We start from the raw sequence: 14,567 nt of genomic DNA, 5'->3' as shown, positions 1-14,567 counted from the left end.
GGGGGGCCAGAGCTGACCCGGATAACGACACGCTGGCGTCCACGCAAGGTTCACAATTCCGTTTTTACTGTTCCGAATTTTGTTTTTTTACTAAATTTTGACTTTCATATTTTTGAATTTGAAACCGAAATCACGCACTTTCCGGACCGAAAATCGCTTCCCGGTGTAGTCCGAAAACGAAAAATTTCACCGAAATTCGGTGAAATCCCGCCGAAACAGAAGATGGCCCTTCGTTATAATGGTTAATGATTAGATCCCCCCACCCAAAAGCAGAAACCCCCAAACCCCTCCTCCGTCCTCTCCGTCCGGCGGCCGCGTGCGGCGCCGTGCCCAACCGCGGAAGATGTCGCTTTCCAAGCCTCTCTCGGCGCGCCGCCTCGTGCCGGCGCTCTTCCCGCTCGCGCACGCGGACGCCGCCTCGGCCGCGGCGGCACGCCGCGAGCGCCGCCGGGACACGTTCGTCGCGACGCCCCCTGTCCCCGCGCCCTCCCCGAAGGCCGTGCGCCTCGCGGAGCCGCTCCCCACGCTGGCGCCGTCCCGCCTTGCCCTCCACAACCGGATCCTCGCGCTCCTCTCGGGCCCCCAGGCCGACCTCCCGGAGGCGGCGCTCCTCACCCGCCACGCGCTCCACTCCAACTGCCGCCCTTCCTCCTTCACCTGCGCCGCCGTCCTCGCCGCGCTCCTCCGCGCGCGCCGCCTCGACGACTTCTTCGCGCTGCACCGCTTCGCCCTCCAGGCCGCCGTCCCGCCCACCGCCGCCACGCACGTGCTCTACCTCTCCGCGCTCGCGGCTCGCCGCCTCCCTGACGACGCGCTCCATCACCTCCGCCTCCTCACCCGGCCCGTGTCCCCCGTGCCGCCCTCCCCTACGGCCTATCGCGTCGTCGTCGAGTGCCTGGTGGCCGATCACGGCAGACTCGCGGATGCCGTCCTTCTTAAAGATGAGATGCTCGACTTTGGGGTTGTGGGGCCGGATCCCAAGGTCTACAACCTCCTCATGGCTGGATTCGTGGGTGCTGGGGATGGCGCCAAAGCTGTGGAACTATACCAAGAGCTCACGGACAAGGTTGGGGGCAAGCCAGTTCTTGATGGCATAGTGTATGGAAGTCTCATGAAGGCGTACTTCCTTATGGGAATGGAGCAGAAGGCTATGGAGTGCTACAAAGAGGTGCTTGGTGCTGAATCGGAGGCGAGGTTTGGGGCTGAGAGCTACAATGAGGTGGTTGATGCACTTGGACAGCATGGGAGGTTGGAGGATGCACTCAATCTGTTCGACAGAATGCTCGGGGAACATGACCCTCCACTGCGGGTTGCAGTTGATCTGAGAAGCTTCAGGGTGATGGTCGATGGCTATTGTGCTGCTGGGAGATTTGAAGATGCAATTGCAGTGTTCAGAAGGATGGGGGAGTGGAAGCTGGAGCCAGATGTTGCATCCTATAATAATTTGATTCGGCATCTGGGCCTTAACCAGTTGATAAGTGAGGCGGAGATGCTCTACAATGAGATGTGCGAGCGTGGTGTTGGCGCAAATGAGGAGACACATGTACTACTCATGGAATCATGCTTCAGTGTTGATCGCATTGATGATGGCATCTCTTACTTTGACAAAATGGATGGATTGGTGCTGAAACCTGATGCGATTGCATATCATAAACTTGTTGGTGGCCTGGTGGGTTTCAGTATGCTTGGTAAGGCTCAGGAATATTTTGATCAGATGAAAGGGAAGGGAGTTAGCCCATGCATCTCAAGCTACGAGACATTGCTGAAGGCATACGTTGCTGCTGGTCAGTTGGATGATGCAGCCAACATTGCAAAAGCTATCCTTTTGGACGAGAAGGTTGTGTTCAGTGATGAAATGAGGGAGCTCTTGGAAGGAGCGCTACGTGGAGGTGGGCGGGAAGATGACATTACCAAGTTATATGAGGACGTGGAGAGGGAACAAGCTGAAGCAGAAGCCCGTGCCACGGAAGAGAAGGCGAGGGCAGAGGTTCTTGTCAAGGAAGAGAGGGAGAGAAGGAGGGCAGAGGCTGCTGCTAAGGATGAGGCTGCGGCTAAAGCCAGTGCTGCTGCTATTGAAGCTATCCTAGCCCATAAAAAGAAGATGGAGAGTGAAGTATCGCCTGCTCCTGATGCAAACACCCTGGATGGTGGCTTTCTCAGTAAGCTAGGCCTTAGATCAGCTGGAGAAGGTGCACTTCAAGGCACTCCGCAAATTACAGAAGGGATGGGAGACGACGGGCAGGGACAACTGTGATGACCACGATAAATCCTATACATCCAGACAAGCTTCTAATGTCAGCAGTAGTTCACAGTGTCTCGTATATGTTGTTTTTGTTTGAGGATAAAACATGTAGGAGATGATGGTATTCAGGCATAATTTTATTTAGAACATGAACTGCAGATGGTAGATGTTTCAGTATATTGTGCCAATTTCTATTTCTGTTACCATGGAACTCATGATTTGCTCAAAAAAATTTAAGTAAAATAAATCCTCTTTGGCATGTCCTTCAAATCAGCACATAAGCAAAACCTCCGGAGAAAATGAACGCTGGAGGCACTTACCACGTTACAGTGAAATATTAGAAAACTGGAAGATGTATTTGACTATGCCATATCTGATGATGTATTACAAACTGGTGAGCATTCATAAGCTTCATTTTCTGATAGCGCAAAACCATGAAAGTTTAGATACCTGAGCTCTACTTTAAACTGTTAGAACACTTGCTAAAGGATGTAAATGTTTAGTCCAAAAGTTATCCTATTATGATTTTACATTGCAATCATTTCTTTTTTGCTTGGAATGCAGCATAAGAACTCGATGTTTGCTTCCAAGTTCTGGGGTTCTTGTAGGCATAAATAAGATTCGTGCAGCCCACCACTCGTTCTAGAAGAATGTTACAGTTAATTCATTGCCTGCTGTTTGCATCTCTTAAGTATAATTTTGGTTAAGCTGTGTAAGCAGGTTTGCTCTGGTCAGTTTAGTACATTTATGGGTATTTTGTTCTTCGGATCCATTTTTTTACATTTATTCATTGACATAGTTTTAACCCCTTCCACTAAGGCAGTGAACATTTGTAATTGTGCTAGCAGGTTATAATACCAGGAAAGAACAAAATGTTTGATGTAAGATTATTGGTTCACCTATTCCTGTTCGTTTTGCCAACAGTTCAGAGTATATTTTCTGCCTACAACCATGTGCATAGCCATTAGCCACTAGGCAGACCTTTTTTTATCAGCCTACAGGGAAACACTCAAACCTGCACTTTTCATGGTATTTGCTTGCATAGTAGATATTACAAACTATTGTTCGACAAAGTATTATATGCATATGCATTTAATGTTCCGCAAATCCTGTTGTTGGGTCTGATTGCGATTGATGGTTGTTCAATCCCTGTGTTTTGTTTCAAGATCATTTTGTGCTGGCCTTCATTTGTCTTTGATAAGGCATGAAATCCTCAATGTGGTGTTCTTAAGGCATACTTAATAACCTTTTGTGATGCTTTGTATGTTACAGATAATCTTCCAATTAAATTGGGATTACACGTACATTCATGAGAACAAAATCTGTAGATACTTCTGCTGGTAGAATAAGATGCTGGAAGCTGAAAAGAAATTGCTGGCCTTTAAGCTGGTAAGTGTCCTTGCAGGATTACATTTGAATTGTGTATCCAATGGTGGAACTTTTGATATTGGGGCTTCCTTGGAGCATGACCCTGGGAGTTAATATGAAAAACTCGCTACTGCAGCTTTATGTCCTTTGATGGTGTCTATAGCATATATGTTGCTGAAATGCCTATTCAGTTAATGTTTCTTCAAAATTTAGTTCAATGTAGAACAAATGCTATGGGCTTGATTCAATAAGGATTTACTTCCTTAGTATTTGGGTTTGGAAAATGTCTTGTGCATTTTATTAGTTAACTTTCGATGAGCAGCCAAACGTGCTGCGTAATCTTCGGTTGTGTGTAATTAATACTTAATGGTTAGGGTCAGAAATGCCATATCCCATGAGTAGAGCCTGAACCTTTGTATAGCAGGTTCCATTTGGACCACCATATGAAATAGTCGAGGTTTGAAACATAAATGTCTAAGGCTGTGGATGTGATGCTGCTGACACTCCCATATTGTCCATGCAGCAAAACTGAAAGCTTCAATGGACAACTCTGAGTGGTGGGTAACAGTTGTGTGTGGTCCTCAAGCTGATCAGCAGAAGCTAGAATTCCTTGGGGAGATTAGAGCTATGTCTTGGCAGTGGGCTGGGCCTATATGGGCTGAGTGGAGCCCAAAGGAGGCCTGTGGAACAGTACGCGTGACTCGCGCGTAGCGCTAGATTTGGCGTACTCAGGCCGCTACGCTAGCCTGATACGTAGCCTGATTCATACTGCTCGCTTTCCCTGGTGGTGGTGAGTGGTGACCGGCCAACCTTGCGGTGTCTAGTTGATCGAAGAGCAGGTCCAAAACTTCCAGTCGGAGAGTTGTTCAAAAAAAAAAAAAAAAACTTCCAGTCGGAGTAGGTAGCTGGGAACTTCTCGAAGGACCAAGTGTCCGTAAAGGAATCTCAACTAAAAAAATGCAACTCTCACTCCGTTTCACCCCTTGAGAAGTCAACAAATTCAAATTTGATTGAATTTGTACAAAATAGTATTAATATTTTTAATATAAAATAAGTATTGTTAGGTTAATCATGTAATATATTTTTATACTATATCTTTTGAAGATATAAATATCAATAGTTATTTCTATAAATTTGGTTAAGCTTAAAATTATTTAACTTCTTGTCAAGACGCGGGATTTGCATTTTTTAGAGATGGAGCGAGTACTCTTAGCCACGATCCCCCCTCCTTTTGTTTTCAAGTTTGCCTTTCGTTTGCTTGCTTCGTGCAAGTTTGCCTTTCGTTTGCTTGCTTCGTTTGAAAACGCGCATTCGCCATGTAGGGGCTTCACGAGAATCTTTTGGGCAGGGTCGGTCGACGCCTCGACGACACAAGCAACGGAGCTGATCCGTGACATGCGCGCGCACACACCGCACACGTGTCGCTGGGCTTGGAGACGAGACTCGAGTTGTCTATAATTTGCGAGACGAATTTTTTAAGTCTAGTTAGACCCTGTTTGGTTACTACAAGTCTCTGGACTTATTTTAGTCCCTGGGCTAAAATTATAAGTCTCATCCTGTTTGATTTGAGAGACTAGAGGGACTAAAAATCATTAAATGAAGCTCACAAAGTACAAAAGTGCCCCTAATCTACAGTAAATGAGGGTGAGGGGGGATCGCAGGGCACCATCTCCATGCATGCATGCAAACCGCCGGGGGAGGGAGGGGTGAGACCAAGGGGCTAGGTTGGAATCCTAGCAAAAAAGTCCCAATAAACACCTCTTGAGAGTCTTTTTTATTTTAAACTCTAAGGGACTTTTAGCCTCAAAAAAGTCCCACCTGTTTATTTTTTCAGACCCATAAGTTCCTGGGACTTTTGCATAAGTCCCTTGAAACAAATAGGGTCTTAACCCATAGCAGAACAATAATTACTAAATATAAATAAAAGTGCTATAGTACTTTACACCTAAAATTTTATTAATTACTAAATACAAACGAAAGTGATATAATGTTTTACACCCAAAATTTTATGCATATAAATAAGACCTGACCGTGCGGCGTGACGCCATGGACAAGAGTGAAACCCCAGTCACATCCGGAACGAACTTCGAGCTATCCTAAAACTTGCTTTGAATTCGAACGACCAACCAAAATCTATCCGAATTCCGAAGTCCAATACACACTAGGGGAAAAAAAAGAGAACAACCCTGAATCTCTTCTTCATAAGTTACGACTTGGACGGAGAAATTAAACAAAAAAAGATTTACAAGGATCCGTGGAACCGAAGTGCTCTCTTGCTTGAGCAGCTTCTCAACGAGGAAGAGCCGCGGAGCCACCACCAAATCTACGGCAAGCAGCTCTTCCAACCCCAAGGTCCGAACGACCAGCAGCGTGCGTGCGCGGGCGGACGGCGCGATGCCGGCGTACGCGGCCGGCGGGGCCGGTTTAGCTTCAGCCGCGCGTGTCGACGTGGAGCGCGTGCGCGGGCGGCGGCGGGAGCGGGAGCGGGAGCGGGAGCGGCGGCGCGGCGAAGGTGGGGCTCCGGAGCATGAGGAAGCGCATGCGGCGCGGGAAGGGCGCGCCGTGGAGCAGCTGCTCCAGCACCCGCGCCACCAGCACCGTGTACTCCTCCATCATCTCCGCCACGATCGCCACTAGGATCATCTCGCGCTCCCGCTCCCGGCCCGGCCCGGCTGGTGACTTGGTGAGTGGTGTGGTGATGATTGGCGCTGTCTGTGACTGGGGATGAATGGGTGATTGGTTGATCGCCTTTAAAAGGGCTGGGATCCAAACCGCTACCGTTTTGGGGTCCGGTGGGCGGGCGGGCGGCCGGTGGTTTGCAGGTCGTCGAGCCGGGTGCGCGCTGTGTCCTAGCGGGGGCTCCGCCCGGAGTGGCTTGGCTTGATAGGTTCGGGGCACCGAGGGTGTGCCCACTGCTGCACTGACACGATTCCAGGGATGGTCCACAGGGTTGTGTTTAGATGCGAAAAGTTTGCGAAAAAAATTAAAAAATATTGTAGCACTTTTTGTTTATATGTGGTAAATATTATTCTACCATACGCTAACTAGGCTCAAAAAATTCATTTCGTAACGTACATCCAAACTATACAATAAGTTGTTTTGTTTATCCATATTTAGTGTTCCATACATATGTCATTTGCTATATTTAATATTTCGATGTAATTTCGATGTGACGGAAAATTCGCAAACAATAGATGAACTAAACACCCCAGGATTGAAAAAGGACATGTATGGCACTCTATCCGATAAGCCTGAAACCTTTTGACGTCACGTGACTCGCCCGCCAGCCCACGGGCCACGTGGCATGTCTGTGTCCGTCCTCAATGATTTGTAGTTTTGGCGGGCCGGGTTGGATCGAAACGCACAGAAACGCACGCTGGACGGAAGTTTGCCGATTGAGCTGGGGCAAAGGAAGAACTTGTGCTGCTCGCAAAGGAAGAATTTAGTCGTGAGGGCCCATGGTAATGTTAGGCTCAATTGGTACGTAGTTGTGTTTTTGTTTCTGGGCCGTGTCTGCTCAACACTGCATCTCCTGCTTATATTCTGGCAAGAATGCTACTGCAGTACTGCTTGCTTGGGCTATGATCTGTCTCCTACTTTTCCTCGTTACTCGAGTTTTTTTTTCATGGCTAGACACTATCAGCCACGCTTAATTCTGCCCCATAAGCATATTTGACAACCGGACACGAACCTGATTTTCAAGGGGGACAAATCGTTTCAGTTGTGGATCGAGTGCCCACCGTCCAGGGGGCTACCTTCTTCGGTTCTGCAGATCTCCGGTCACATGCCAAACAGCAATGTGTGGACACGTAATGTAATTGCCGCGCGGATATGCCAAACTCATTTTCGTTAGCTCCCCCACCAGAGGCTCCTCAAACTACTCCTGCCCGACAGGAACAGAACCCGTGGGAACTGTAAGTAGAGCAGTCCGTCTCTGGCACAGCAAGTGGCGGCAGGCGGCAGTAGAGCGAGCCCGTGGTTGGTGGACCCGGATTTGCTACAGTTTGGAGCTGCTGCATTCCATGCATGCTAGTTCTTCCACCACACATGTATATACAGTATGTAGCTAGTCGTCAACTAGGTCATCCGATGTACTGTAGAGATCATCATCAACCACAAACTTTGTCGGAAAATCATATATATAAATATATCTATCCTTGAGATCAGAATGAGCACCATCAGACTGACGCACAATCTTCAGAATTCTTTGCTTCCTGCTCTGCCTTCATTCGTACGTGTTGCAATAATACAGTTTGCACACTGCGCTACGGAGAATCGAAACTGCGTCTGGCTAAAGGCCTATACACCATCCATGGCTGGATCTATGGATGCCGAAAAAGGGCCAGGCAAAAGCAAGCAAGCGTACGCTCCCATGCCTATTTATACGTCGCCAAGAGGTCTCCACATACTCCAGCTACGTACTATACATCCTACTCCCCAGAATGCGACCCCACTTTCTCCCGGCGCGCGCGCGCGGGGACCGGCCGGGGTCAGGGCCGTGCATCTGGCGAGAACGAAGAGTAGGGCGTCGCTGTCACGGACGGGGATACCCTCCGCGAGCACGCCGCGCGCCCGCCCGCCCACGGGAGCACATGCGCACGTCGAGGTGGCCGCCGCGACAGGGATGGGGGGAGAGAGAGACTGGGAGCGATAAGCAAGGCAGCACGGGAAGGGCCTCGCGCGCGGCCGGCAGGCCGGCCTGGAAAGCGACGTGACGAGGGGGCCGGGGGAGCTCAACGGTTTGGTCAGATCTCGGTGTCAGCCCGGCTGGTCGATCGAGCAGTGCCGCCGGCCGCGTGCAGCGGCGGATCGGAGACGAGGCCCGGGAACGGGAGCGCGCATGGGGCCGAGCCCCCGGCACCCGGCACCGGCAGGCAGGCATGCGGGCCGGAGGAATTTGTTCGGCCGGCAGGGGCGCTCTCCCGCTCCGCCTCGCTGCCTCCACTCCTCCGGCCACCCCACGCGTCTCATCATGCAAATGATGCAATAATACGAGCGGCCCGGCCGGCGGGCGGGAGCTAGGGAGATCGGAGAGCGCCCCGGCCGGCGCCAGATCAATCGATTCCATCGCGGATTGCTTTATGCTCTCTCTCTCTCTCTCTCTCTCTCTCTCTCTCTCTCTCTCTCTCTCTCTCTCTCTCTCTCTCTCTCTCTCTCTCTCTCTCTCTCTCTCTCTCTCTCTCTCTCTCTCTCTCTCTCTCTCTCTCTCCCTGTTGTAATGCTACGCAAAGCCCGGACCATATGAATCTCCCTTTGTCCCTGGAAAAGACAAAGACCCCGCGCGCAGGAATTGCACTACTGTGTCTGAGCGTGCCTTAATGTACTCGCTATATATAAATCCCCTTGTTGGGTTCTTCTTGGAGGCTTTCCATCTCTCATCACATGCGCCCATAATTAATCTCGCAGGGGGTAAAATCTGGGGGTACAGGTCAATCCGATCCATTGGCACAGACGTTGGTCGTTGCAGGTAGAGCTGCAACTTGGGCAGTGCTATTTTTGGCGGGCCGCGGCACGATCTAAAGCACGGCACGGCAAGAAATATTTTGGGCCGTGCCGGCACGACACGAAAATAGCCGATCGGCCAGTATGTAGCCCCTTGTTCTGTTATGACAGTTAATTTTCCTTTCTAATTAACAGCAATCATAAAAGAAAATATTATTCATTCAAGAAAATCATGTAATTTTCATACCATCGATAGTTTATGTGATTTCTAATTGCATAGTAATATTTCTGTATCGATACATATAAATCTAATTGCAAGTATTCGGAGGATCGTGTTTGGGCGGGCACGGTACGAAGACGTGCTGGCGTGCCATGAGCCGTTCTTGGGCTTGATAATAGACTTGTCGATGTGCCAATCATGTCTAAAAATCTAGTCCCGACACGGCACGAGGCATGAGAGGGCCGGCCGGGCTGGCACGGCCAAGTCCCAGCTCTAGTTGCAGGCGTTCCGTTGTGGTGACGACTACGCAAGCAGGATGAGATCTGAAATGTGCGTAGGACGACAGAGTTCTGGGAGGCCGAGTTTTTTTTTTGAAAGCTTGAGGAGCGATGCCGTGAGATATGAGCAGCACGGTTTTAAGAGGAAATGATTAAAATACTACTAGAACCCTATACACAACGGCGATTCCGTGACTGTGAAACCAGGGTGCAAAGGGTCATACGTGTTAGAAATGAAAAGTTGTTTGCTCCGTACGAATTATTTATTCATTTTCTTTTTGCAAGTGGTGCATATGCGACTCAAGATTCAAGCTCTATAGCACTTAATCTAATTTTTAGATAATAGCATAAAAATTTGGTATCATGGGATTTATATATATATTTTTTAAAAAACTTTCATATGATGCCAATGTTTAGTCATGAACATATATAATAGTGTATTTAAGATCATAGGAGGTAAAATAAAAAACAAGCCAAATGATTTCATGCTGAAATATGCAAATAGCCTAACACATTATTACATTGTTACGGCACATAATTAACAAGAAACATACAAAATTATAAAACATATCCCCAAGATGTTGGAAGTACAAATACCAATAAGCAGCACATGTCATGCTACTAAATCTCCGCCGCCGATTCTTTTTGCCAATAACTCAAAGCATACATATATTTGAGTCTCACTCCACCCCTCACAAGATTGCCTTTTCGCTCAAGAAAGTGGAAAAAAGATACATAAAACAACACAAAACCATCAGCTAATAATTAGCCTCGGGTCTTTAGTTAAATCAAGCAATCCTGCCTCTCTCGGTCACTGTTCTGTGTGATACTCCTAATACTTAGTACAGACGGATAATCATTGATCTGATAATTTCGGTTGCGCCGGGATGAAGCTAGGCAAATTATGGGCGTGTTTGGATCCAAGGGCTAGAGCTATTTTTTGCCTAAAATAGCTTAAAATAGCCCAAAATTCCCAAACATGAGGGCTAGTTCTTGGCTATTTGCAAATAGCCTACCTCAAAAAACATCCCACCCAAGGGGTGATTATTTGGGCTATTTTAGGTGGAGCCCACCATAGCAAGAGAGGTAATATGACTCCAATGATTGGGAAAAGATACTTTAAAGGCTAAATAGCTCTAGGATCCAAACATGTCAAGGGCTATTTTATTGGAGGGCTATTTGCTTGAGCTAATTAGTTCTAGTTTAAATAGCTCTAGCCTTTGGATCCAAACACGGCCTATGTGGGGGAATAAGGGATGTTGATGGTGACGAGGTTGGACCACGTACGGGTTCGAATTATGGGCTGACAAAGGTCCCGAGCCCTCGAAGCAACAAGATGGCTCGGCTCGGGAGCAAGGCTCCTCTGCGCCCAATCAGGCTTGCCGGCCGGCCTGACCAGCTGGTTTGGGCTCGGATGGGCGCAGGAGCCATGGCGTGGGCGCGCAGCTAGCTAGGAGAGTAAGAAGAAGGGAACGCTCTCGCAGATCAGACAGGCGGGCAGCATGTCATGTGCGTGTCTGTGGCGAGCACCGCGACGAGGTAGGCGGGCCTCCGTCCCTCCCGGCCACTCCCCCGCCCGCATGTAGATCAGACGCCATGCGCGGAGCGGGGCACCGGCTCGCCGTGCTAGCTTGCCTTCCGCCCTGCCTGCCAGAGACCCAGAGTGCCAGTGCAGCGGCCAGCGGCCAAGCATGCCTTGCTTGTACTCCTTTCTGCAGCCCACGCAGACCTCAACGCTGCGTGCGCTGATCTGATCCCGATCTCCGATCGATCCGGCCAGTGCGTCGGCTCAGGGTTTGCATGCATGCCGCCACCGCCGCTCATAGAAGCCGGCCGCGTCGCATGCATGCCAGTGTGGGAGCGGCGCTCGGCCGCCGGCCGGTGCGGTAATAGCCGGGTAAAACCAATTCAATTCCGGCAGGCCAGCGGTCGGTCGCGCACGGTACCAACGTGCGCCGTACGAGCGAGGTTAGATGCGCGACCGACCAACCGAACGATCTACAGTGTTGGAGCTCGCGGCGAGCCGCATGCACACTGCGGGCTGGTGTGTACGTTGGTTGGGTTGGATCATTAGCCAACACTACATTTTGCTTTCTGTGCCGGTTGCTAGGTTCATTTACTTCCTCTCGTATATATACTGGCACATGCATGCATGCGCGATCGGTGCAGCGAGGAGTGATGTCGCCGTGCATCCATGCAGGCATTAACATGCAGGACAGCGTGCGTGTCGCCGAGCTAATTCAACGATCACATGATGCTATGCATGCGTCGACCTTGTACGTTCTCTCTGAAATAAGAATATATATATATATATAAGTTTTGATGAGGATGATGTACAAGTGGCTTGCATTGTTCCAGTTATGTTGTGGCAGTACGCTCTGCCACATGCAGATGCCGAGCACCCAGCTAACCCCAGTCCGCCATTGAATAAATCGTTTGTCGCTAGATATACAGCTGCGATTGTACACCCGGCACCGGCAGTGATTGCCCGGGCCTTACATGATGGCTATCACTCGCATGACGTATGCGATCTGATGCTTACACCATGTTTAATCTGGCGCAGATCTGTGTTGTTCCAAGCAAGCTAGCGGATCGGAAAGTGTAGGGACCATGCATTGGCATGGTATGCGAGAAGTGATCGATCGATCGGAGGCGACGAGGGGATCGATTGGCGGTCGGGGAGTCAAGCTGTCAATTGTCAATGGTCTGAGATCCAGACAAATCTACGCCAAACTACTTTTATTAAACACGTTAACTTAAATCACTCCAAACCACCGTACCCCATAGCATGTGAAAAATCAAACCGCGCTACCCCATCAAAAGTAGCGTAGGGATGTGCTGGTGGTGATACTTTTAATTGCTAAGACGATGAGCATGACTGGTCAAGCAAGCAGGAGGACGTGCACAACAACTATTTGGCGCTATTAGTATCTCAAACCAAACCAAACCGTTTCTCTTGTAAATCAAATCAAACCGGATTGATTGCTAGAAAAACTATTTTCCACCAAATTAAAATAGCACCAATGCAAAATCCAAACTGTTGCAACCGGTTTTCACCCAAACCATTAGCACGCAGCTTGATAAGGAGGGGATAGGAAGCGCCTGGCTGTCCTCTGAGAAAGATCTCGAGAAGGCAGGCACCTTTTGTTTGCATGTTCTATCGTCTATGATAGCAAAAGGCTGCCGACCGGCCTTCTCTTGAATTGGCCGCCATCACATTTTGCTTCCGCGACCCCCCTTTTCTAGCCAATCGCCGTCGCGCGACACCCATTTACGTACGTCCTCCTTCGCGTCTCCATCTCCGGCCACTACGTGTTGTGCCCGCCCCTCTACCAGTCCTGCAGAGCGGCTTGAGCTCTTGCAGTCGTCCACCGTGTTCGGCAAGCTGGAGCTGGAGTGGTGTGAGAAAAAAACACTATTATCTGACTGGTGGCTGGAGACTAGTGCTGGAACAATGTGAGAGAGAAATACTGTAGGGCTGGAGGCTGGTGCACCAGCCGAACACTGTGGAATTAGAAGCCGGTACGTCCTGAATATAGATAGAGTTCGACCTCCCTGTAGCTGCCATGCTGTGCACGCACAGCCCCAACAGTGCGGGGCGAGGGAAAAGATTAGACATCATGATGCATGTGTCTGGTGTGGAATTAGAAGCCTCTGCAGGTCTGAAAGATGCCAAGCGGCGGCAGGCATCGACCCCTGCAGTCACATGCTCATGCATCGCACTGCCATTATTACTGCAGATGCGACCAACACCGTGCAACATATCATCTGCGGATCGATCACGTACGTATACGCGTACGTACGTAGCGCCCCCAGGTCGCCAGTACTCGTTTAGTCGTATTCTTGGCACTTGTATAAATTAAGTTTTGTACGTATACGCCGCATGTGTACCGTCTATGTACGTCGTCGCAGTTGTACGCGTACGTCTCAGTGTTGTGTGTGGCGTGTGGCCAGGTACTGGTACGACCACGAGTCCTACTACTATCGCCGCTGATCGATTTTGGCGAAAAGCTAGCTAGGCAGCTGCTTCAATTCGGAGGCAGAGCGGCACATATGCATGGGTCTCCGTGACGGCATGAATGTGAGCAGTGCAGTGCCATGCACCCTGCTCGCTGCTGTCGCGGCAGGCAGCTGACACACCTCTTCCTCGCTTGCATAGGAGCATTGGACCACGCCGCCCCTCTCCCCTCGCTCTGGTGGTGTGGGCGTGGACCGGAGCTGCAGCAGCAGGCGGGCGAGCTGTAGCAAATGGGCCTGTACGTACTTGCAAAGGGAGCCCGGCCGGCCATGATTCCGGCCTTTAAAGTCATGTGTTCCCTGCTGAAAAAGACGTGAAAAAAACTTGAGATCTCCCCATGCAAAAGGCTCAAATGATACTAGCTAGAGGAGTAGAAGCAGCTAGCAGTACACCTACTCCATACAGCATGCATCCATCGTGCGTGTCTGCGCAAAGGCGCCCGGTTTGTCCCGTCTAAGAGTGCGTGCTCGCACGCCGGTCTTCTCGATTGCTTTCTTGACGATCATCAGCTGGCTGCTGCAGCAGCAGCGCCATGGGCAAGCTTTTAGCTGCAAAAGTTTTCCTTGGGTACGCGTACATGCATACGTCGATTGGTCGTACATCACAGGCTTTTTTTGTTGAATGAATTTGCAAGTTCCCGCAGGTTACTTCTACTATATATAGGTTGATAGCGGTGGTAGTCGTGCCACATACTTATATGAACTGGTATATTTTGGAGTTCTTTTTTGTTTCCTAATCAGCTTATCAGTAACCAAAGGTTGTTCATTCTTGACATTATCAACATTATTCTGTTCTGATAGATGGTGGTGCAGTACTGTGCAAAAGTTGTAGGATCATCAAGTTTAAGTTAAACCTTAAATTCTCTGAACCTTAAACTACTAGAAAACGGGCCTTCGGTCCAGCACAAAAGTACCAGTTGCCATATCACCCGGTACTAATACATGCATCAGTACCGGTTGCAACGGCCACTAGTACTTTTAGCTCGGACCAATGGATCAA

At 49.5% G+C, this 14,567-nt stretch overlaps 1 protein-coding gene across 1 annotated transcript; it reads left to right on the top strand.

The window, feature by feature from the left end:
• The first annotated feature begins 265 nt into the window (after positions 1-265).
• Positions 266-2,506, top strand: LOC120713520 (pentatricopeptide repeat-containing protein At3g49240, mitochondrial-like). The gene has a single exon (XM_039999462.1). The coding sequence runs from the start codon at positions 344-346 to the stop codon at positions 2,252-2,254; it is 1,911 nt and encodes a 636-aa protein (XP_039855396.1). The 5' UTR covers positions 266-343; the 3' UTR covers positions 2,255-2,506.
• The last annotated feature ends 12,061 nt before the right edge of the window (positions 2,507-14,567 follow it).

The sequence above is a fragment of the Panicum virgatum genome, chromosome 1K (genome assembly GCF_016808335.1).
Source record: "Panicum virgatum strain AP13 chromosome 1K, P.virgatum_v5, whole genome shotgun sequence".
Lineage (NCBI taxonomy): Eukaryota > Viridiplantae > Streptophyta > Magnoliopsida > Poales > Poaceae > Panicum > Panicum virgatum.
Note: the sequence above shows the minus strand (reverse complement) of the source record. Positions and strands in the feature narration are given on the sequence as shown.